Source organism: Triplophysa rosa, linkage group LG5 (genome assembly GCF_024868665.1).
Source record: "Triplophysa rosa linkage group LG5, Trosa_1v2, whole genome shotgun sequence".
In the NCBI taxonomy this organism is placed as follows: Eukaryota; Metazoa; Chordata; class Actinopteri; order Cypriniformes; family Nemacheilidae; genus Triplophysa; species Triplophysa rosa.
In genome coordinates this window covers 17,711,824-17,737,377 of record NC_079894.1, presented here as the reverse complement: position 1 = coordinate 17,737,377, position 25,554 = coordinate 17,711,824, and the positions used below count along the sequence as shown (strand labels likewise).

Below are 25,554 nucleotides of genomic sequence, written 5' to 3'. Positions count from 1 at the left end.
TAACAAATAACATAACAATAAAAATATCATAATAAATATAATACTTACTTTTTTGTCTACTCAACTGGAAAATACTGAAAATTCTGAGGAAAAAGGATAAAAACAGAACTGAATATGATAAAAAATATTTAATTACAGGCAATTTATGTAACATGGGTGGGGAAACCATTCAACACAAACAACAAGAAAAAAAGAGCTATACATTCACTAAAAGTGAACATAATAGCTAAAAGTGGCTAAAAGTCATTGTTTGTCATTTAACACCAATTTAACGTTAGCCCCACAAGCTTCATCTTAACTTATATTCGTTAGCATCTCGGCTAAAACAAGCGCTGTCTACACTGTATAAAATAAGTAAACGGTTTAAACAGCCAAAAACGGCCATACAATTAGACGTGTCAGACGTGTCAGTACACATTTGTATAAATAGTATATAGTTAATATATTTCAGTTATTTATATATTTTTACTTTACTTACCTCCAATGGGACAGTCGAGAGGTTGTTGCCATCCGTTATTTTGAATTCCCGCCTGTGGCGCGAGAGGACACCGCTGAAAACTCGTACACCTCGTGCATGCCAGTCAGATGTTTGATCGCAGACGGAACGGCGTATGACATCAAAGCACAGTGAGAGCTATTTGTGAACTGACTGCTCTGTATGCTTTAGAGATGCTATTCTAATGCCGTATGCGTTTTGTCATAAGGTGATCGGTCTGCGCAGAGCTGGAAAAAGTTAAACACACATATTACTAACGAAAGCGCCACATGACACATGCCTTGACGCTGCGACACTGGGCCAACAGCGCCACAGTACTGTGGAGGGCGAGACTGCACAATAAACACAGAGCAGCTGCAGTTTGTTCGAATGGAAAACACAACAACATTACATTTTCAAAAGATTTCAGTGATTTAGGATCTTATGGACTGAATAGTTATTGAATGATAGTTTTGTCTCCAATTAATATAATATCAATATTAATAAATATAAAAGAATTAAAAGCTTGCTGAAAATTTTCAAAATAACATTTAGCCTTTTCTAATCATGTGCATGATTTTAAAATGTTTGTTCACATAGCAGGGACCACAAACCAAACTTTGGCCTATTCTTATAAAGCATCAAAATGATCAGTCTAAAAATCCCCATTTCATGCAGAATTTTTGGGGGTTCCTCTAGAGATACTGTCTTGTACAAGAGAGATTCTCCAGGAACCACTTACAAGTTTACAGATCTTACAAGAACCCTTTTTTAGAATGTGAGTTCCTTCAATAACCCGCAAAGCACTTTGAGGTCCCAGTGTAGTGAAAAGGTGACTCCAGAACTTCACAACTGAATGTGGGGTTATTCAAGAATCTCCTAGGTTCCTGGAAGAACCACAAAGACTATAGATGGTTCCACCAATAACCCTATTATGAGAAAAGGAGCTTTGAAGCACTTAAAATAAGGTTTAAGGTTCTTTGAGTACACAACAGGATATTTGAGGCACCTTTTATTTTTACAGTGGGTGACACGAGTCCCCATGAGTTGGTGTGCATTCAGGTATAGGTCCCCAACGGGATATACAAACATGAACACACACACACACACACACACGCGCACACACACACACACACACACATGAATAACCCACCTGCTATTCTCTGGGTCTGGATAGCTATGATAGCTTGGCAGATAACAACTTGCTCTGTCTTTAACCTTTGTGTCTGTTGCTTTTGAACACAGTAGAATCTACACTTTTTGGAAGATGTATGTTGTTTCTTGTTCAATTCAATAAAAAAAATAAGGTGAATAGATAACTAATGTTATTGAAAGGACACAACCATACATCATAACTATTTTTCCCCAAATAAGGAGTATATCAGAATTGTTTGTTTTTATCCCAATAATGAAAGCATTTCAGGAAATTCATCATTTTAAAAAAAATTATGCAAAAAAACAAATGGTCTTAACCATATGCTTTATTTTTAAAACATATTTTTTATTTAGAAATCTATAGACGGTTTCATCGGATGCACTCGCTGGCCCGAAGTTAACTTCTGGTCTGGGTTTGGTGGTTATAATATAACAATTTATTTTATATTTAATTTATAGTCATTTTAATATTTCATTGTTGTATTTAAAAACTATTCAACAGTTACAGATTCTTTGCAGAGATCTACCGAAAGTTAATTTGCCAAATGCTGAAATGTTAATGGTTTTTACATATTTCATGGGATTCAAACTTTTGTTAGAATGATATACGTTTACAAACCTGTGCTGAGAATGCACGATTTATACTTAGCTGCTTTCTTTCCCTTCTTTCATGTGATATTTTCCATATTGTCTGTATTGTCTATATAATATATGGATTTTCCATTTCCATTCTCTTTTATGTTCAGGTATGCTCTATTTTTGATGCATGAACTCAGGACTGTGACATTTCACAGTTATCTGTTGTTCCGGGCAGCTGCTGTGTTAATAACCGCTGAATGAAGAAATCTGCAACGACAGTAAATTACAGATTTTATGACCCATCACACTGCATTCTGTCACTGTTATGACAGACAGAACGTTATTAAAAGCTTATGTCAGCATGTGGGTTCTCAGTGGGCGATGCTCTGAATTCGAAAGATGAAGACGTTTTTATGTTTTGACACTGTTTGTCACTTTGCGGAAAAATCTTTGTGATCTGGAAAGATCTCTTTGATGAGTAGAACTGCTTTTCAGAAGATTTTAATCATCCACATGTTCATTACGTCGTCTAACCAGCGCTAAAGCACAGATTAGCATTAAACATGATGATATTATCATCTCTTATAAATGCATGTTATTAAACATTACAAAAATATTATTCTTTCACAGCATCATGTGTCTCACACATCTTGCACATGGTATAAATCATGGTAAGATTGGCCCCTCACAGGAGGAGATTGTGTGCACAGGGCAAACGTGAGGGAGGGAAAATATTACAGTTGGAACGTTTTCCCATAAAAATGTTTGATGGAATTCAGGGCAGCCACAGAAAGATTCAGACAATCTCAACACTGTCCCTTCTCTTGGACGGCCCATCTCTGTAAACACACATTTGCTTGATTTGAGTGAGAAAAAAAAGACTTTGTTAAACTTTCTTTGGCTTATCTTAAAGCACAATCACTGAAATCTCACATTTTACATTTAGTAGAACAATATTATTCCGTTATATATTTTATGTACGTGTAGCTGAAGCAGGTCAACAATGCAAAACGTGTTTAGAAAAGGTCTCTTAAACTATAATCTTTGACTGCATGTAAAATGATCATTCTTTCACTGTGGATCCGTGTTATTTCAGATTGGGCAATGAGCACTCATATAGCTTGAGAGTTCGGCAGAAAAAATACAGTATGTGTGTGTTGTACAGGGCTGCACTTGATCAATCTGATCAATGTAAAAATGATTAAATGATATCATTGTGCTGTCTGTTCTATTCTGAGTCCTTTTCTTCTTCTGTGTTCAATATGTTGAGTGTGCATCAGAAGGGTGGAGACAATTGAGTTTAATTTCAATGTTGGCACAGATCATTAAAGTGGATAAAAGCTTGTCTGCTAAAAGAATGCATGTAAAAGTAAATACACAAGTGGAAATGTATGGATACCATCTGTGACAAGCCGTTAATTTCCCATGACTATGTATTTAATATTTCACAATAATTCGTAAATGAATTAAAAACTAATCATTACTGTTGACGATTCTAATATGGCTCCATTTTTTTTTGGTTTAGCGGTTAAGCTTGAGGCGAAGGAGGAAGTGCCGACCGTCGCGGGAAAGGTTGACGGGGAAAAGGCCGCCAAAAAGAAAGACAAGGAAGGCAAAAAAGAAGGCAAAGGTGCAAAAGATGGGAAAGAAGGGAAGGAGGATGAAAAAGACGAAACCACGAAAAAGAAAGGAGAGAAGGGAGAGAAAGGAGATAAAGGAGTGTCAAAGAAAGAAGCAACAGAGGGAGGGAAAAGTAAAAAGGGAGGTGGAGAAAAAGGAGAGGAAAAAGAAAGCAAAGCAGGCGGAGCCAAGAGCAGTGCCAAAAAGCCTGCAAAAAAGTAAACATTCAGTCAACCTAAAAGGGATAGTTTGCCCTGATATAAAGATTTGGTTGTTTCGTGTTTGGAGTGACATGAGGAAAAACAAAAATGTTCATTTCTGGGTAGACTATTCCTTTAATGACGTGTGCTAAACTTTAAACTTTAGCCATTATTTACTGACAGGTTTTTGTATTATATTGTAGATTAACATCTGTATTTACATTTGTTTTATTGCAACTTGTAAATATACAATAAATGTTTCATTCTTAATTGTGGATGTAGTTGTTCTTGCATGTTTGCATACATTATAAACAAGTGTGAAATCATTCTTAAGGACGAACAGATATTATTATATACATACATTTTCATTTATTAATTTTTCCATAAACACATATCTGCACTAAATACAATACTGATGTTCTTACAAAAAAGGGTAATATGAACAACAAAGTAGCATGTAACATTTGAATTATTTGAATTAAAATATTCTAAGGAAATTTTCGAAAATGTGAATAACACTGAACTGTTCTCTGAGAACATGAGGGAATGATGGAAAAATACAGCCTGACCTAGTATCAAGGCGTATAAAGTGCGAAAATAGATTATATTTGACGAAACCAATCAAAACGCTTCAAGTTCAATGGTAAAATGAACAAGTATTAGCATAATCGGTCTTCTAACTCAAGGTCAGGATTGGGTTATGTACATAAACAAAAGCCGATTACATGTGTATATTTTTACATATCGATCAGAAGTAAAAACACCCTTTGAAATTTAAAGTGCTCATTTAAAACCAATGCTTAAAAAAACTGAATTTGATTATATTAACATAGCTTTGAATAGCACATTAACGTTCCATTTGAAAGCGAAGTTCTAAATATAAGTATAGTATTTGTACAGTCATCAAGTTAATGGTCAAACAATCATTGTATGAATTGGCCAGCATATGAAATCACAATCCTGAATAGGATCATTACATAATCATCATACTTACAGAATGGCAACGAAACGTCTTCATTTAGCTCATATAACTGGATGGACATTTTCATGATTTGTAAACAATGAGACCTATTTATATATCCACAATATTATTGTATGCACAAGAATGTAAAAAGCAGCAGAACGTCACGTAACAAACCATGATGATCATCTATAATACTGACGCTACATTTAATACAAATAAATAATAGGTTTATTCATAAATCATGTATACAAGGTAAAAACCCTTCCTGTTAAAATAGCAGTAAAATGAGATGATTGTGATTTGGCAAATGGGAATTTTCAGCTGCTCGTAAATGCACGAAATACATTATTATGAAATAAGTGGCAAAGGAGGAAGGCATGAGTTCAGTGAAATTATGGTAGGTATAATAAATGCCTTTTTGAGACTAAATCAAAGTGTGCAGAATACAAAAGGGTTTTATATTATTATAATTATATATCATTATAACAGGGGAAAGTGCGAAATTTAAATGGAAGGAATCAATACAACTGCTTTCAAAGGGTTCAAAGAATTCCTTGAATGGTCACCATACACATCACAAAGCTGCTTTAATAAATGAAAACCCTAATTTCCTAGAATTCCTGGTGGATTTTGTTGTATTTTTAAAACTATGCGAGTTAAGAAAATGGAGAACAATATAAGGAATGAGGTATATTGGTTGCTACATAATAATAACTTTCATTAATGTCTTAAAAACATTTTTAAATATTTAGGGTTGGGGTTTGTTAAATTTAGCACTTTATGTTAACAAACATGAATGAATATAGAGCAGACTTTACATTTGGGCCAGTATGCAATAGAATAGTTATCAAGCATCCAGAACACCCAAGCAACGCAACCAGTGACAACACTTTTGCATCATCATGGCAAGTTTAAACGAGCAAGTACCAATACTTTTTTGAACATCTAGGCCCGGTTTCAGAGACGGCATAGCTTAAACCAGGATTATTCCATAGTTAAATTTGCATATTTAAATCACTTCTATCATTTTTTTACTAGTGTGCATCTTGAGACAAAATAATTGCACTGATATATTTTTAAATATGTGAGAGCAAGTTATTTTTAGTTAAGACAGCTCAGACATTCATTTTAGTCTGGGACTAGCCTTAAGCCTTGTCTGTAAAACCGGGCATTAGTGTTAACCAATATTATTAACTTTAATTACATTTTATTATTAAAAGTTATTATAAAGTGTTGCTCAAATGAAAATGACCAAGAAAATTCAACCATTTTAACACAGAATATCATTTTTATGCTTAGCACACAGTACATTTCTCAGCAAAACACATAAAATGTTGGACTTCCTTACCAACCGAACTCTGGCAATAATGCAAGCCTATATAAATCTGCACAGATTCAGAGCAAATGAACATTTGTTTTCCCTGCCAGACTAATGAAGGAAATATCCATGGATCAACGAGCAGATAAACTAGACACAATCGCTCAAGGCCTGGAGACACATAAATATCACATTCTACTAACAACATCCTGCTACCATAATAAAAAAGTGCCTCTACTGGCAACCCTTTGAGATGCTATCTATTTGCAGTACAAAAAAAAGACATTTGCGCCAAACACAAATTTTTTTTGCTTTTAAATGTATTGAAAATAATATGAGATTCTTAGTTACAATTCACTGTCCACAATGCCATATGTTTCACATGACTTGATCCTGGAGCACAATCTGCAGATCTGTGTATATATACAGTATATATAAACAGAGGTGAGATGAAAACCTGAAAGCGATGTTTGATCACAATGCAGAAACTTGCGTGCAACATATGAAGACATTCACCAGAAATGATCAAAACAAAACACCTTATTTGTTTTTATTCTCCAAACACGCCTGGTTAAGATTTCCTGGTGTCTGTATTAGTTCCAGTCTTGAAAAACTTTGTGGCTCATTTAAAATATCACTGCTGATATCTCCAACACATCTGAGATGGTCCCACAACCCAAATTGTGAGAAAATCCTGAGGAACAAAGGACTCTTTCATCCTTTAATGTACTTGATGTAATGACACAAGAAATTTGTATTTAAAGTCACATGACTGTTTCCCTTTCCTCCTCCACCACCGGGGTCGTTTTTTCTTCTTGGAAGTTCTTCGAAGGTTCTTCCTCCTGTATATGAAGCTCCTGGCCCGAGGACGGGATGGAGTTCTCTGAGACGGAGCCGTTCTTTACGTAACCTGGAAGGTTCCGATGGCCGTTGATGGTGACGGGCCCCAGGCGGGTGGTGAGGTGCAGGGCCAGGGGGCCTCGTGCGGTCACATTGGTCACGCTGGTGTGGGACACCATGGGTCCATAGCTGTACGTGTTACTGCCGCTACGAGCTTTCCTCTTGAAGTCCAGAGCAAGTGTCCTTCTACTCCATGACTTCTTGATTTCAGCTTGGACCTAAAGAGCATTGAGAGAATCAGTGAACAGTTATTTATTTGACATTAGTAATGCTGCTACTAACTAGACATGCTATAAATATACAGCCACGGAAAAAATTAACAGACCATTCCAACTTTTCATTTCAAATTTAGCATTTCTAGATGTATTGTGGCCATTCCAGTCCAGTGTGTGTTGTATTTCAATAAAATCAAACCTCAGAAGTGACAAAGTCATCCAACAGCAACGTGAAAGACTGACACATGAAAACTGTGATACAGAATCGAGGTTATCCCATAAAAAATACAGAGCATCGTTGCTCCAGTTTTCATTTTCTGAAAATAAATGTAAATACAAAAATATTTTGATTTGAAATTTGGGAGAAATATTGTTAGGGGTTCACAGAATGATTTTACCAAAACATACTGGAAACAGTACATTTTAAAATCAGAAAAACAGTCTCTGAAATGGCCTCTTAATTTTTTTCTGTGGCTGTATAATAAACTATTATATAAATATTCAAATGTATTATTTTAATTTATTATTTTTATATATAATATTAATATATAAAAATAATACAAAACAGTTTAAATGATCTGTGATGCAGAATCGGGATAATTTCTGTCTTACCTCTCCATTGCAGAAGCAATATATGATTGCAACAAAGAATCCCTGCGAAAGAAAGTATGAACTTTAGTATCAATATTACTGAGAATTGCATTTTCTTTAAGTCTCAAATGTATGATAACCGACCTACTTCATTTCACAAAATGTGCAACAAACAATAGGAAACTAAATTACTAAATGCTGCACAGCCAATGCAATATCTATAAAAATATACTTCAAAACAATAAAGAGCTAAATGATTAGAAAAACAATAAACACTGTAAAACAATGAAAGTAAATAATAGGGCTTCATTCAGAGTCTTTTGGTGTCAACAAACGATACCACATTTAAATCAATGCTATCCAGTGCAATATGTTCAGTACAGATGAGATGTGATCTCTTACAGACGTCTAGCTGACATAATCAAAACCCGGTGCAGATGGGAAAGCATAGACGAGGCTTCCAGTATCTAAAGATGAAATAGTCTACCATAATGTGATCAATGCAGGAGTTTCTGGTTCCAAAGCTTTCTGTGTTATACAGGCAAACCAAAAATTATTCAGACACCAGATATAATTTGTATATTATTTATGTAAGCGAGGATAGCAAAATAAAGTAAACGGTGATTTATTACACCCCAAAATTCTCACATTATCAAGATGAATTTGCACGGACTGTTATGGTATTGGCTCTCAACGAGGCATAAAATGGGGTTTTTGTATTTATTTGTTAAAAAGTTTGAAATATTACCTGGAAAGAGTTAAATAGCATCTCATAATGCATTTGGATTTGCCACGGCACTCCAGAAACTTCTGTATAGGGCATCGCCATGAACACTATGTAGTGAACTCCAAACAATGGCATCAGGACAAGGGTGGATTTTAACAGCTTTCTGTGGGGGACAAAAACAAACCAAAACGAGAAAACATTATTTGAATTTATATTGTGTTGTCTGCTTTGCTTATACTGCACTGTAGTTGTAAGAAAGCAAAGATGTGTTACCTGTACTGTTGTCTGGTGTCACATCTCCCTGCATTAGTTTCTCTAAGTTTTGTTGCCAAAACTCTTATGATATTCAGGAACAGCAAAAAATTTATCTGGGGAAAAAAAGGTAATGAACAATAAATAAAATTCAACTAATTACATAAAAACAGTTTAAATGTAAGTCAAACACAATTTAAACTTACAACAATTGCTGTGAGAATGGGGATTTGCACGATCCATTTTAAGTTTCCTGCGCTTAAATCCCAACACCTGTTGACCATAAACCAAATAAGTTACTTTTACAGGCCAATTAAATCCTATTTATATTTAACAGATATTCTACTGTGATCAGACATGTTTTATTTCATGAGCCTATTGCAAAAAATCCAATCTTCCATGCGTATGAAAGGATAACATTTTATTTGAACATTTACCCAAATACACAACATTTTATTTGCACAGCATGCTAAAATCAATATTAAAATGCAAATTCAATTTGAGCATTTCAGTAGAAATGGAAACCTGGTAATACTGGCACACAGATTCTAGTTTAAGGACTTACTCAGTGTCAGCAAGTGTGGCCCTGACGCTGGCCCAGACGGCCACAAACATCGCCGGAACACCTGTTTAGCGAAACGTGAATTTTCAAATGCATTTTTTTAAAAAAGAACATGTGTAGTTCTACTGAATTGAAAATGTTATTGCTTGAAAACTAATGTTTCATACGATGGGAATCTTTAAATGTAACTTCCGAACTCAAACTTTTGATTATAAACTTTGCTCAGATTTGCCACGAAAAAAATCACAGCCATTGTTACAAAGCCCTACAGCTTAGGTTTAAGCTTCACGGAGGTGTATTAGCTTCACGACATCCACATTGTATGCGCTGTGCACGTCTAACTATCCGCACAGTGTGTACAATGCAGGAGCTGTAAAGTCCAGAGTAGCTCCTCAAACGTGCCTGCTGGTCTCCAGTAAAATATCCCACTGTGCGCTATAGGAGCAATTAGCAATACCCCATAGAAACTGCTGACAGAATTTAGGAGTAAACTGGAAAACAGATCGATTAAACGATTGATCAACTGAGTGAAATTTCAAATGAGCCCACAGAGAAATCTAAAGAAAATGATCATTAAATTCTCTTCGATGATTTAGTTTAAGTGGCCAGAGGCCAAATAATCATTTTTAAAATCAGAGATATCAGTAAACAAGTTTACTCACCCCAACCAATCAGAGTGAAGCCCCAGAGATATTTCCTGTCTGAGAAGAAGGTCATGAAAATAAGGCTGTGGAGATACAGGCCTTCCACCAGGATCCAATAGTAATTAGTGGCCAGGAAGTACAAGAAGAGGGTCACAGCCACCTTACAGCCGATCTGGAGGAGATTGAAAATCAATTTAGCATGCATCTCACCCTCACATTGATTTGTGTTGCTTTGCAGTGGATAGTTGCTATAGGGTTCTTTATAAAACCCAGTCCCCAAATCTCTCTGATATTCTGTGCTGATTTCTCTTCATATGCACTTTACAATGGTAGAATCACTGGTAATCATTTTATGTATATGTGAACTTCTGTACATATTTTTCTATTCTCTTTGTTCACCAATTTTCTATTCTATTTGTTTATCTATAAAAAATGATTACATGTACTATGCTAGACCAAACGTATTCAAACTGGCGTCTAGGGACCCCAAAGGGGGCCCCCAGAAGGTTCTAAAGGGTTCCCAGAAAATCCAATCTAAAGACAAAAAAAATCTTAAAGGTCCACTAAACATTATTACTATTCCATTTATAAGTGTTCATATTTATTTACAAGTGTTTATCTCCTTTTTAATCTAATATTTGTTTTTATCTTAATAGTGTGTTATTCTTACCACAGTTCCGTTTATCCCACAAAACTAGTGGGTGTTTGTAAGGCAGTATTCTTTGTAAAGCTATCATGAAAAGAGATTTTTTTGTGAAAGTTGTGAACAGTACAAATACATCCAGGTTTATACAACCAACATTACTCTAATTATAGCCAAGTTTGAATATGTTGTCTTCATAATATCCTACTCACTATTTATTTAACAGAGTATATTAAATGTTTCCTTATCCCAAAAATATAGAGAATATATAGACAAATAAAAATGTATAGATGAATATGTATTATACACAAAAGGTGTATTGGCATTGTCACACCACATGTGTCCTGTGGTGTGACATAGCAAAAATTGAGAAAAAACTAACAAAGATAAATCTCTCTTATGCTATTTTATATTATAAATACAAATATTAATAATATAAAATGATACATTATTAAACCGTTTGTTTTCTGGATTGTTTGCTGTCACACCATAGGACACGTGATGCAGTTAATCTGCACCCATATACACCATGTTTTACGTATTGTGATATACTATACCACTACCATTATGTAAATTAAAACATACTGTGACATAAGATTGTGGTCATGACATCTACTTCAAAGGCTGTCTTAATTGTAATGCTTTGCCAATACTGAAATTAAATAGTGCAGCCCAATTTGTATGTTAATATACTGTGATTAAACAAATAAATAAATAACTTAAACCCCTCCGTTTCTTGGTTACAAAAGCATGCAGGAAGTACTTTTTTAATGATAATGATGCTCCTGTACGCTTCTATGGCAACAGCAAAACCTTCAAAACCTTGCTGATCTAGTGCAAATCCAGCCGATCCACTTACAAACTGGTTTTTGTTAGCAGGAGGTGCTTCGGTGATGGACTTGAGATCCTCCACAGTGATGCGTTCCATTTGCTCCAGCGCGGCGCCTGAGTACAACACCACGTCTTTCACAAAGATGCTAACGGCTCTCAGCATGAATGACACAAACAGGTGCATATGGATGTAGTTCCTGGTGCAGTGCAGTCGGCTAAATGAAAAAGAAATAAAAGGATGATATTACAGGAGAAAACACAGACGGGATCACACGTGAAATCAAAGGGATATCAGCGTGAAATCAAAGGGATATCGGCAAACAGCATGTAATAGCAGGCGTGTGTGTGTGTGTTTCAGTTGCTTTCCAATGCTAGAAGAACAATACTAGTCTTAATTGAAACCAGGTGAGCCTGTCGCTGACTGTAACACATTCTTTCTGATTTAAAGGGTTCGGAAAGCCCAAATGTCGAAAATGCAGAGCTCGAAAAGTGAGCTATAAAAACTAAATTGCAAACATGTGCTACCCAAGTTTCCTTCAGCTTGTCTACGCTTTTGTAAGCGGGCTTGACCGGAGTGAGTCTATTTGAGAAAAGCCCTTGAGGATTTGTGCTCACGTCTTCTTAAACTGAAGTTTACTTGTTTATGTTCTGATTGGTTGTTATTTGGTTCTGATGTCATCTGCAATTTTTGTCTCCTAAAAGATGTTGTGTTGACGTTCCCAGTAAACGGCGCCAGTAAAAGCAGTGTATACATTCAACAGAACACATTGCCAATTCACATGAAAGACATTGATCAGTTTAGACTGCAATTTTGTCAACTGTTTTCCAACCACCCTGTTGACAAGTCAACATTGAATCAAAATTGACTCGGTATTCCCTCCTGGTCTTACAAAATGTTTGTATTTGTAATCCTACAGTACATCAAAATGATCAAAATGCAATGTGTCATCAAAATGTAATTTTCTTCCTCTTTGAAACTATTTCTCTTCTCCCACCAAAAATGAAAGTTCAATATACTGTAGTTCTTTAGAAACAGGTTTAGGATATAATTGCAGTAAACCGTAGTTCTAAAAGCTTGCTACTAATTACCGCAGAGATGCCGTGTTTTTGTGTACAAAACCCATAAGTGAGTTAGCATTTGAGCTCTTTCGGTTCCATCGCTCCAAAGTCAATGGATGTTTTGAATGGGATTTTGGTTAAATGTCTGAAATAAGGTCTGTGGTAAACAAAAGCTTGACCCGCTCATGAGTTTTTTCAGCTTTATTGTGTCTTGAAAACGACAGTTGCTAACAAGTTGCTAAATGGGGGACGTTAAATGTTATCGTGCACAAAAATATCATAAATAATGCAACATGGGCACAGATCTCAAAAACGTAGATTCTAGATTTATTCACAGAATAGTTACTCACAGGGAACATGTTTTTAAATAAGGTCTGAAAGTTTTTGGAGGCTTGGTGATCATGTAGTAGAGGTCTGCATGGGCTTTAAATGAAAACCCGAGATTGTTTATTGTGTAATGCAGAGAAATGCACCCCTGCCAGATTCTGCACCCACCCTCCCCACAATGTTTAGGGTGAGGATTAGGTGTTAGGGGAGGGGTTAGAATTAGCCAATCGGACATCGTGTTATTGAAGGAGGTGCAGAATCTGGCAGGGGGGCATTTCGGCACAACACCGGCCCGACCGTTACAGTTAGATTTTAAGACCGGACCCGAACCCGAAGTGCGTTTAACAGCAAGCTTTGTCGAAATATGCTGCATTTTATGATTGCTTGCGATGATAATTAAACAAATAGCTACATGTAAGCAAAGACAGTTTCATCAAGGCACGGCCGCCCCCTCAGCAGTGAACACACAAGAAAAGATAAGAAATAGCACAGACTTACCAATAACTAAACTCTGCTGTGGGTGAACAGGTGTAAAAGAAAAAAAAAAGTAACCCTCTGGAACTCAAACTTCAAAAACTACTGTTGATGGTTTGAGCGCCGTTGCTCTCGCTGCTGCTGCTACTTGCAGGGATGCTGAGGATACTACGGGCCAGTCTTGACAGTTATGACAAGATCATAATTCTTCCAGAGTGCACTGTAATAAGTTTTCCCTCGCTAATATTTTGCTTTATCTAACTCATCTTACCATCACCTGTTGTGACAACGAGGACAAGAGCGGGAGGCGGAAACACATGCGCAGTTTATGCGAAAAACAGTTTTGTGTGTGTGTTTTCTCTCGTGTTTCTTGTGGTCACAACGCAGCAAACACACAAGCACACGTCATGGCACTCAAATTTTGTATATAGCCTATATATTGTTTTTGTTACATACCCGAACCCGACCCTAACCTGAGGCTATTCATTACACATTAACCCAAACTTTGCAGACCTCTACCATGTAGTATGTTTACAGCCTCGTTGTTAGCTTTACTTCTGCCGATTGTATTTGGGCTTCAAAATTAGTACATGTTGTGTTAATTTATAAAGATTATCTTGATAGTTAAAACATGTCATTTCCACAAACCTTTGCTAATCACAGAGCATATTTTTTGTAATCTTCCAAAAGTCTATGGGAAAAAACCATAGGCTTGGGTCAAGGGAACAAGTGCAACGCTAATTTCCAGGTTAGCCTACAAAAATGCGCCACCCCTGCGGCACTCTATTACAAGGAGAGTAATTTATTATTCAAATAGTGATAAGGGATAGCACTAGATAAAACAGATGGTCACTCCACATCCCAGTTAACAGTGGGTACTAGCATTGTTTCTAGGGGGCAAGAGTCATACTTTACTGCAAATTGACATTCAGGTCTGTCTTCGCTGTGAAATTGAACCGCCAATTCTCTTCAACAAATCAATCCTCAATGAATAATTTAAAGCCACAATATGTAATAATTTTGTTATGGAATATGCAAAAATCACTAGCACAGTGTGATATATTTCATGCAGTTGTGTGAAATATAACTTACATTATCCCAAATGTTCCCAAGAATGTGCAAATCCAGAGAAATTCCTATTTAAAATAATGGCCCGTCCCTTGTCTCCCTTGTATTTGTCGCATATCAGTGACTTAATATCCGCTTCCCCGCACTAGCCTCAGTTTCCGGTTGTAGAAACTACGGCTAGGGCTGTCACGATTATTAAATAATCGTCTCATCGCGATTGTTTGACCTCATCGCGATGGTTTCAGATCATCGCAATTATTGCACATCTCTATAGAAGACACTAGGGGGAGCTGTAGTGCATCTGCATATTGCATATTTTAGTGTATATATTGTTACTAAAGCATGGTAATACTTGTAAAATGTACCACCACAACACAATCACTTAAAAAAAAAAAACATATACAAATGCAGTACAATTTAATATTTAAGCAAATCTCAGTGTGAAAACCAGTCTACCAAAATTTCCCTAACACACAAGTAAAATTTTATTGTAGTCTTGCAAGTGAGAAAAAAACAGACTAGAAGCTTTTCTATGACTGATAGTATTTTAATGGTGGCTTCAATTCACACCTGATCAATTTACTTAATTTACAAGTATGTGGTGGTTGTATTATTGACAGGTAAAAGCCTAAACCTTAAATATATGATGACCCAATGTTTTACGATGTATTTCCAAGAAAAAAACATAGTCTTGCATTCAGAAAAATATGGTCGTTTCAATCGCTGAATCAAAAATGAATGAGAATTAAATGTCAAAGCTCAAAAACAGACAATTAATCGTCATAATCGTCAAAGCCCCAAAACAGACAATTAATCGTCATAATCGCAATGATTTATCAGACAATTAATCGTCAATCAAATTTCATAATCGTGACAGCCCTAACTACGGCAACACGCAAATGCGGAAGTGGTTATACAGCATCTGGGACGCAGCATCTGTTGTTCTGTTATTATGGATCACGATACTCTTTGGTGAGTAAAGGAAACCCAAAAAGGTGTAAATGTAGGCCAAATGAGGCAAGTAGGCTTATGGACAAACGAAAGAAATAAAACAAGGATTAATATCGGCGTTTTCGAAATGGAGAGAGCGACCAACTTGGACTCGAGAGAGACTCCGCTCTCGCATGTGTTTTAAAGGAGTCCTGAACTGGCCGTTTTTATTATTTTATATTGTTGTATGAGGTCTACTTATGATGTTCATGTGGTTTTTACATTCGAAAACATCAAAATCAATAAGTAATAGGCTATTTTCTACCCGGGTTTTGAGGCCGTCTCGACAAACGCTCTGTTTTAATGAGCGTGCCACATTGAAGACTTGGAGGTAAACGCCCACTTCTATGATTTGATAGCAGTTTGAGTAGTAAACTAAGTTGGAGCCTTCTGTGAACTTGGTTAGACACGTAACATTAGGTTACATATTATCAGGACATATCAAGCGATCTCTAACAAAGCAATAGTGATGCGTAGTACAAATATGTTTTACTCACATAAGATTGCTGCGCCATTCCTGTCAGATCCAATATTGACTGCACAGCACTGCTTTTTAATTTTAGTCTCTCCGCAAATGCAGCGCCTTGTTCAAAAAGGAATCCAAATGAAGTGAACAAATGCTCAATGCTTCACCCACGTGAGCAGAAACGTACTTAAAAATAAACTTCAACCACACATTCCTAATATCAGAATCCGAAGGAAGCGACTGTGTTCTTCCACAACCAGGCGCTGCACATGTTGCATGTTTGTTGCTTGGTCGCTCTAAATAAAAATAACAGTGAAAGAAGTCCTCACTTTTGCACATATGACACGGGGCTAGTGGCTCTCGAGAGCCCTTCGCTGAAGTGACAGGGTTGCCAGATCTTTACAGAAAAAATAAGCCAATAAAGACTAGACAAAAACAAACCTTAAAATGCAAATTGCTCATATATTTTATAAGACCAAAAATTCTTAAAATATGCAACAGACCATTTATTAAGCCCTAACTGCCGAGGCTTTTTGATCTATGACCAAACAACGAGCATAAAAGCGCATAATAATAACAAACATGGCAACACAGCAAAAGAGTGCTGTGTGATGGAGCCTTCCGAGCATAAACACAACACAGCGCATATCAGCAGTTTAGTTAAATGTATATTTACCCGAAAAATATGTCGCTATGGTTACCAGTTTGTCAATCATCACAAATGCGGGAGTGTGTACTATGTGTGGCTAAAGTCATTTGCGAACCAGTGGGCAGGGCTAGAGAAGTAGTCGTTGATATTATTCTGTGGAGGCGGTGTTCAACCTATCTATGTCATAGGTAGGTGCATTCCAGGACCTGGCGTTCGCTGAGCCTGGTGTCAATAACAGTTGTAATTTCAGTAACAAGGACATTTTCAGTTCTGACACTTACAGGATATTCACTTGAATACGATTCCCTCTTATATAACAAAAGCTCGGGTTAAAATTGAGGTCTTAATTCATCGCCCCTTTAATAGACAGTCAAGCAATTTTTTTTGAACATGACGGGCGATCTCCATATGCTCCATCTAGATGGTGAAAACGACATGTCCCATAATTCCACTCTCCTACATAACGTCATTTAGCTTCACCCTTTGTTGTTGTTTCGAAAGTGCACCATCTAGCGGCCCAAATATTCCATATTGTGGCTTTAAGCAGTGTCAACAGAAGATAAAATACAATTAAGCTGAGATTCATCACCACAAATTGATTGAAGGCACAGCAGGTTGTTGATCCACTACATGGGCGGAGTCAGATAAATCAATGAATCTCATTTGAAGCACAAACCTTTAAGTTTTTATAATCATGCTCTTGTGAAGGCTTTACAAATGTAAATTTCTTGTGCAAGAACCATCCATTCAGACCTTGATCATTCAGGCAAGCATAAACAAAACAGAGCTTGTGCCATTTCTTACCATTGCCCCATCCTCCCCCCAAAATGTTTAACTGCTTAACCGTTGAGTTTATTTCCTCCAGCAGTCAGGCATGTTGAAAACCGAAACCCTCGGTTAATCATTTTTATTTTTTTAGCTTTCCTCTCTGTGTGAGTGTAAGGTGACAGTGTGGATCATTTTCCTCCTCATCATTAGACTACTGATGTTTAACCACTATCGACCGGGAATAGTGGTTAAAAAATAGTGGTTTAACCACTATTTTGGGAACTATCGACCGGGAAGCTCCGGGGAGCTGATCCGCTCGTCAGAAACACTGCTGCTAATGTTTAAAAGTCTTCGCTCTGCATGGCTGACGTCCCAGAGCTCGTGCACCTGAGACCAGACCTCTGACGCTGAGAATGGAGAGCGCGGAGAGACTGGCAGCCCATCAGCAGGGAAACCAAACGAGCCGTTATTAAAGTCATTTTCCTGCTCCGCATTTCCTGGTGCCCAGGCGAGGGGCCGGCACTTAATAACACGGAGCATTGGAGCAGAGTCAAGTCGAACCCGGCACCTGTCAGCAGCTCGTTCTGCGCACGACCCGACCTTTTATTTGAATAAGCCCGTTGGATAAATACCGAAGGGAACCTCTTTGCATTAATTAGTAATGAAAATGGAACGATTGAACGTGAAAGTAATAAATGCACTCGTATGTCTTAGTCTTGAAAAACGGCCAGCGCATACGCTAGGTGAACTATTGGGTAAACATTCATTTGATGCAGCTCATTAGGAAAACTGATCCTTTTAGTCGAATGCCAAAACGCAAAGTTTGACCATACCAAACAGTTTGCTATTTCTCTACACTAAAAAAAGAATCCCTTAAAAATGGATTTTACTGTAACTGTTAAAGGAACTATTCTGTTATTTATTCATCCTCATATGGTTTAAAACCTATGTATGACTTTTATGTGGAACACAAAAGAAGATATTTTGAGAAATGTCTCTGTGGTTTTGTGTCCATACAATGGAAGCCAATGGGAGGCAATGTTGTTTGGTTATGAACATTCTTCAAAATATCTTCTTTTGTGTTCCGAAGAAGAAAGAAAGTCATACAGGCTTTGAGTGACATGAGGGTGAGTAAATGATGAAAGGATTTTCATTTTGGGGTGAACTATCTCTTTAACACTAAAGGCCTTTTAACACAAAGGATGATGATGGACTATAAAGAAAAAGTGGCATTCACACCACATCTATAATGATAATGATACAGGGGAACAATATTGATGGGATCACTTTTAGGTTGATTTCTTTTCCAGCTTATGAAGGATAAAACATTGACAGCCAATTGAAGTCCGTCTAATTTAAAGTGATTGAACATTTAAAATGCAAAACTGCAGTGTGTGAGCTAAAAATAAACAAAGCGTGTTGTGAACAGCTTCTTGGTATGAACAGGCCTTCAGGTCATATAGATTTATATTTGTTCATAAGCTGATGTCTTTAGAAACTGATGTCTTTAGAAACAAATGCTGTAACATTGACAAAAACTAGAACAATTGTGACAAGCAAACAAGCCCAGCATACGTACAGTATATTTCAACATAATGGTGCATGTATTAGATTTTAGCCTAAGTGCACAGATTAAAAAAGGATTTATTCATGTGTCTACGCACACCTGAGAATTATAAACAAGACAAACTATGACAATATCATGGTGTTCCACTTACATGCATCTTGTCTGATGTGACATTTTTGTAATGAGAATCTCTGAAAGACACATAAACGTGTTTTCTGTACATCCCCCAGCATGAGAAACAGCTTATAAAACTGCAGCCAAAGATTCCTGGCTTTTAAAGGCCTGCTGTGAACCTCTTCTGAAAAAACAAGGAGGCAGGCTTTTCTCACCGAAAGTATCCGAGGATGACCGTCGCTACCATAAGTGATCCCAGCGAGATGGAGTAGCCCACTGTGTAGATCAGGTAAAGCCGATCAAAAACCTCCTGAGTGGGGACAGCAAATGAGAGAGAGAGAGAGAGAGAGAGAGAGAGAGAGAGAGAGAGAGAGAGAGAGAATATGAGTCACACTGTACACACAAAACAATCCAGAATAATTTTTTCAACGTATCTTGGATTGCTTTAGTTATGATGCAGTTGTAAGCAAGATATTCAGAAGAATTTTAGTAACCAAACAGATTTCATCGCCCATTGACTCCCATAGTATGAAAAATAAATTCTACGGGAGTCAATTGGAGATGAGATCTCTTTGGTTACTAAAATTCTTCTGAATATCTTCCTTTGTGTTCAGCAGAACAAAGAAATTTATGCAGGTTTGGAACAATTTGACGGTGAGTAAATGATGACAGAATTTTCATTTTTGGGTGAACTATCCCTTTAAGGCAAATATATGTTTATATGTGTTGTAATTTAAAAATAGAGATAAAACGATTTAATAGTGATAAAACATTTGTTTTACCATAATTGAACAAAATCACACATTTTATAATTTTTTTACGAATTTGGCACAAAATTTACCTAATTTACATAAACATTTACATAAGTATACGTACTGTATCAAGTCAGTATTTATACATCTGGCATTATAGTTTTGAATCTGTGAATTGCTTTCTATCAGCTTTCATAAATTGCAATTGTTCAGACTTTATTTCCGTGTTAAGTAGAGAAAGTAAGTCAACAGCTTTTTCCAGATCCACTCTATAACTCTCAATTGAACTGTAATCTAAACTGGGCCACTCCCAAGATATTAACATTGTTGTTTATTTGTCTTTATGCTTGGGAAAATCTCTTTCTGAAAAATCTGCATATCTGTATTTTTGCTCTATTCTCTTAAAGGGACAGTTCAACCATGAATAAAAATTCTGTCATTCTTTATTCACCCCCAAGCTGTTCCAAATCTCTATAAATTTCTTTGTTCTGGTGAACAACGATATTTGGAAGAATGTTAGCAACTGACATTTCTGGGACATCATTGACTACCATAGTAGTAAAAATTATTGCATCATTAATTATTTTTGTTTGTTCTGTTGAACACAAAATAAGATATTTCGAAGAATTTAGGAAAGAAAAAAGGTCTAGGGCAATTTTTCCTTGTATGGCAGTCAATGATGCCCCAGAAATGTCACTTGCTAACATTCTTCCAAATATCGTTGTTTGTGTTCAACAGCACAAAGAAATGTATACAACAACTTGGGTGGGGGGGTATGCTTTTAAATGTCCAGCAGCAGTGAAACATCTCCACAGCGCGATGCTGCCACCACCAAGCTTTTTGATGATGCACAATGTCTGGCTTGTCCCAAATATTCTGTTAAGTCTGATGGCTAAAAAACCTGAATTAAGTCCCATCAAACCACAGAAACCCCTTTCAAGTCAGATTCACTGTCTCTCACATGCCTTCTGGCAAACTAAAGCCGAGATGTCATGACATTTTATTACCAGTGGCTTTCACTTTGCCACTCTCCCATAAAGCTTTTTCTCCTCAAGACACAGTCAGTCAGTCTTTCAGGAAAGCTGCTCTGGGTAGATTTACAGCAGTGTCATATTCTTTCTATTCTTTAATTATTGATTTAACTGTCCACCAAGGATATTCAGTGATTTGGAAATCCCATATCCATCCCCATCCTTGTGCTTTTCATTCTCTGTTTCATGAGGTAACCTGAAGTGTTGATTTTTCTTCATTGTGTAAGTTGGGATGTCATGTGCATGCATATTGCAAGTTCAGTCTATAGCAAAGCCATTGAGATAGACAGTTGCGCCAACAGAAATTCGAAATTTCCACGTGTCACGTGATTCATGGAGCCTTCAGATAGTTCCAGGAAGTTATGTTTTCTCTTTAAATGATTTCTTTCTTTCATTTTTTTATTCATTAAATGACTTACGTCTTTAAATGGGTTAAAAGTTTACCTCAGTTGGTCTGTTTAGCTGCAGCTCCATGTGTTACTAGTAACCTCCGGGAACTATTGAGAGCTTCCATGAACCGCCATTGCTGTGAAAAAACTGTTCCATTGGAGTCAACGGAATTGACGCGACTCTCTCTCTCAATGGCTCTGGTCTATAGGCATTCGCAAATACTTGACAACAAAAACCAATGTGGGTCATTGCCGAAAAAGAAAAGTAAAAACATTTCAGTTTTTAGTACATTGTTGTCAAGCAAACATGTACAAGACTTCAAAAACAAATTGGCTACATGATTTAGGTTTGTTTTATTACAGGTGGTCAAAAATGTATCCCCCACGGGACAATCTGTTACATCAGTAACTACCAAACACCATACAAATAATAACAATAAAATGATTTTGAGGATGATTTAATCAATTATGTTGTTATGTTGCAATTATTTTAGATTACTTTAAAGAGAACTGTTTTCGATTTGACATTAAAAAGTCTTTTTTAGTTGTTGAGTGGTGAAAGACAAATTGTAGGTGTAAAACAACAACAACAACAAAAAAGGGCTATGTTCCGCAACTCAAGAGCACTTTTAAGCTATTATTATCATCCTACAGTTCACTGCCATTTACGCCATATGAAATGTCATCAAATATGTCAGCAGTTTTTTAAACTCAAAGTTCAACTGCTGGATCTTCGTTACAGCTTTAAAGGAATTACCAAGCAAATCCCTGCCAGAGGCTTTTCTCACTGAAATGCTAGTGTTTATTTGAAGAACAAGCTGACGCTCGGTGACTTAGGTGTCTGCTCGCAGCCTCCTGTGAAAATAGTTTGTCATGAAGTTCACAGGCCTGACAAAAAAGCAAGCGGTGAGCTGCCACATTTTCAACTCGGATGACTTCAGGCTGCAGACAGGCGGGTATGTCGGTTTGTGACCGCGCTGACCGAGGTGTAGCTGGATCGGCGGCGTGCGTTTCAAGGTGATCTGGAGCTCATGAAACAAAAGATTTGCCAGCTGCTATCATTTAGCGTGCGGGGCGACGGCCAAACCCGCTGCTCAGTTTGTGCCGCCTGGTCGCTGCAAAATTCATTTAATTTAAATGGATTAACTTTTCATTAAATGCAGAATTGCCTCTTGGGAGTTCATCAAATGTAAACATTGGAAGCAAAGAGCGAGACCTCAAACTATGGATTCCTAGGGCCCCATCGTACACCCGGCGCAATGCGGCACAAGGTGCAGCGCAAATGTTTTTGGTAGTTTCAGCCCGACGCAGATCTCATTTTTCCATCCTGTGCCACGTTGTTTAAATAGCAAATACATTTGCGCCCATTTGTGCGCCATGGGCGTGCTGGTCTAAAAAAGTGGTGTGTTCAGGCGCATTGTTTGTGCATTGCTATTATGAGGAACTGAAAATAGACTGCACCATAGACCAACTCAAACCTGGTCTAAAGTCAATGGCGGTTATTTAAAGAGCGCGTTAGTAAATGCGCCTATAGGCGGGTGCACAACGCGCGTACATTCTGCTTATTATACACAGAGGGACGCACAGCTGCAAAAAAACATGACCAAATATTAAAAATAAATGGATTACAATGCAAAAGATTATTATTGTTTACATAAAGATAAAAAATTTGGCTTGTCCTGTAGATGGACTGCTCGCACGCTTTAACCTCGCGCACAAGCAGATACCCAGTCTTTGCTCTCGCAAATTCCGCCGTGTAAATAGTGAATCCGCCATGGCACGAACGCAACTGGCTCTTAGAGGGAATGGGAGATGAGACTCTAATTGGTTTACAGTACGTCTGCCCAAAACACACCCATGACTCATTAGGAGAATAGGGGCGACCCGTTTAGACCATGTGCCTGGCGCGCTGACAGTTTTTCCCGTCCTTAAACTAACAAGAGTGGATTCGGACACACTCTAAGTGCACTTGCGCCCTGCGCTTTAGACCATGCGCTTAGATCGTTAAAATGGAGCACCTAGACTCAAGCCACCAAGTTAAAGTTCAAAGGAAAACCGTGACACAAAAACTCGAAAACTCAAACAAATATTTGAAAAAAAGAATCCTTGGGCTTTCAAGAACCAAATTTCTGAGAAGCACTTTTAAAAAGCATTATTATACACTTTCACATCCGAGATAGAAAAGTTGTGAAAGGATCAATGCTCTCAAACACGATTTCAGAGCTCATCAGATATGATTGAAATGTAGGCTCCTCTCTGGCTTCATAATCAATGAACAAATGAGATGATACGTGCGACGTGTGTAACGGCAACAGTTTTGTACAGATTCTGTGTATGACAAACTACAGTCACTTGATTTGAAAGGTTAAAATTACTTCATCTAGATTCTACATCATGCTAAAATGTCCTCATTTCGGTCTATTCATGTAGAGGTTGTGGGATGACGCAATCGAAATGTATTGTGATAAGATTGGAGAGTACGACTGTATGCAAAGAACATTTTCACAATTTGACTTTTTGCAGTTTGCTGTGTCAGTAAAGTATGAACTGCATTACATATAGGAATATATAAATACGATAATATTACTAAATATTACAACTTTCTAGTAAAGGGTGTAATGTAAAAACAGAGTTTGCATTGTTTTCGGTTGCTGAACAATGAAACAATGCTGCTCCATTAAACAGAATTAAGGTGAGCTACCTTAAGTTGAGCTACCTTTCATTTGTAAACTACCCTATTCACAAAAATACAAAAACAAAATGTAAGCAATAACACATTGATCTATAATTGTATACAAAATCCTATAAATGATGATCAAGGAGTTTGATTATGCCCTGTTCAGGTATAGCGGCGGCGTCTTGTATTGCCTTCTCATAAGGGCAGTAAATCGCTTTCCCGCTCATTCTCCTTCACAACTCAGTCCGGTCAACCACATCTCTCACAACATTCAAAAAACTACTTAAAACCCATCTCTTCTGTGAATACTTTGTAGAGAATTTAGCATAAGCCAAATGGTCGGAGTCATTAAAAGAAGAGCCATCAACCCCCTTCACTCCCCTTTCTACTGGTTTCTTGATACCATCATCAAAAGACCAGAGTCAAAACCTCTCACTGAGAGTTTTGATAACCTTTTGTTTCTCTGTTGGATATTTTACGACTCCTAAGCTTCAAAGCAGAGGGGAGAAGTCTCTTTGTCTAATCTGAAACTTAACATCTGAGGCTAACCAGAGAAACTTCTCTGACAAATAGGAACTTACAGTATGTGATTCAACTGTCCTTTTCTATAAATATATCTAAATATCTAGGTTATATGTTGTCACTCTTGCCATTTTTATATAATCTGTAATTGTTAAATAGGCAAGTTAATTCAGGCTTTGTTTGTATTCGTACCTCCGAATGAATCATGACTTGATGCAATTCAAACCTTAGCATATTTGATATATAAATGTTTGTAAATTCCTCCTTGTTTACATATATTGTGTGACCATAGAACATTCTCTTTTCATTATGTTATAATTTGGAATGGCATTTTGTAAAGTTGCCAGGAGGTCATAAAGATGCAAATTAGCTGTTGAGTGGACAAAGAACCTCTTCCCTGCTCAACTCTGATTGGTCGATTCAAACTCAGGTGGGCATGCCCTCTCATGAAGTTAAATATCGAGCCTGCTCTGAAAAGACTCTCTTCCTCTCTTCTCTTCTGCTATACCTGCCTCCAAAACTTGGTTCGTGGCGTCTCTTCGGAGACTGCCCTTTCCCCCCCACTGGGGGAAAAGAAGGAACAATGGACTTCTGCTGCCACGTGGTTAAGCCATGCGGCCGATCACGAGGCCCACATCTTTCTGCAGGACTGCCTTCTGAAACCTTTTGAACAATTCCATCTCTACACGCGCATAATGATATCGGTCCAGCACAGAGCTTGCAAGTATCCGTTTCTATTTATAGAATAGCTGCGTTAAGTCTGTGCCTCTTTGTTAAAGATGATTTTATTGGTGTTCAGAAATCGCTGCCATGCCCTCTCTTTCTCTCTCTCTCTCTCTCTCTCTCTCTCTCTCTCTCTCTCTCTCTTTCTCTCTCCGCGCTTCCTAGCGCATTTGTGTTTCATGTATTTGTTTGTTTTATGCGATCGTCATTGTTTTTTTACCATGTAGAGTTTAATAAACAACCATATATATTCATTTGTGATGGGTTTTCTGTATTCACGCTCACAAGTTTGGTCCCTTCTA

At 37.2% G+C, this 25,554-nt stretch overlaps 2 protein-coding genes across 3 annotated transcripts in view; one reads left to right on the top strand and one right to left on the bottom strand.

The window, feature by feature from the left end:
- Nucleotides 1–4,205, top strand: part of tmie (transmembrane inner ear) — a 29,771-nt gene extending 25,566 nt beyond the window's left edge. Inside the window, exon 4 of the mRNA XM_057334354.1 lies at nucleotides 3,735–4,205. Within this exon, the coding sequence (XP_057190337.1) occupies nucleotides 3,735–4,051 (317 nt within the window). The 3' untranslated portion in view covers nucleotides 4,052–4,205. The remainder of the gene's footprint in view (nucleotides 1–3,734) is intronic.
- Nucleotides 4,206–4,421: 216 nt separating this feature from the next.
- Nucleotides 4,422–25,554, bottom strand: part of pth1r (parathyroid hormone 1 receptor) — a 75,469-nt gene continuing 54,336 nt past the window's right edge. For both annotated transcript variants that reach the window (XM_057334318.1, XM_057334317.1), the window contains exons 5-13: nucleotides 19,374–19,468; nucleotides 11,705–11,891; nucleotides 10,221–10,374; nucleotides 9,562–9,622; nucleotides 9,203–9,269; nucleotides 9,018–9,112; nucleotides 8,766–8,907; nucleotides 8,039–8,080; nucleotides 4,422–7,429 (exon numbers count right to left, since the gene is read on the bottom strand). In XM_057334318.1, coding sequence (XP_057190301.1) covers nucleotides 7,076–7,429; nucleotides 8,039–8,080; nucleotides 8,766–8,907; nucleotides 9,018–9,112; nucleotides 9,203–9,269; nucleotides 9,562–9,622; nucleotides 10,221–10,374; nucleotides 11,705–11,891; nucleotides 19,374–19,468 — 1,197 coding nt within the window. In that variant the 3' untranslated portion in view covers nucleotides 4,422–7,075. The remainder of the gene's footprint in view (nucleotides 7,430–8,038; nucleotides 8,081–8,765; nucleotides 8,908–9,017; nucleotides 9,113–9,202; nucleotides 9,270–9,561; nucleotides 9,623–10,220; nucleotides 10,375–11,704; nucleotides 11,892–19,373; nucleotides 19,469–25,554) is intronic.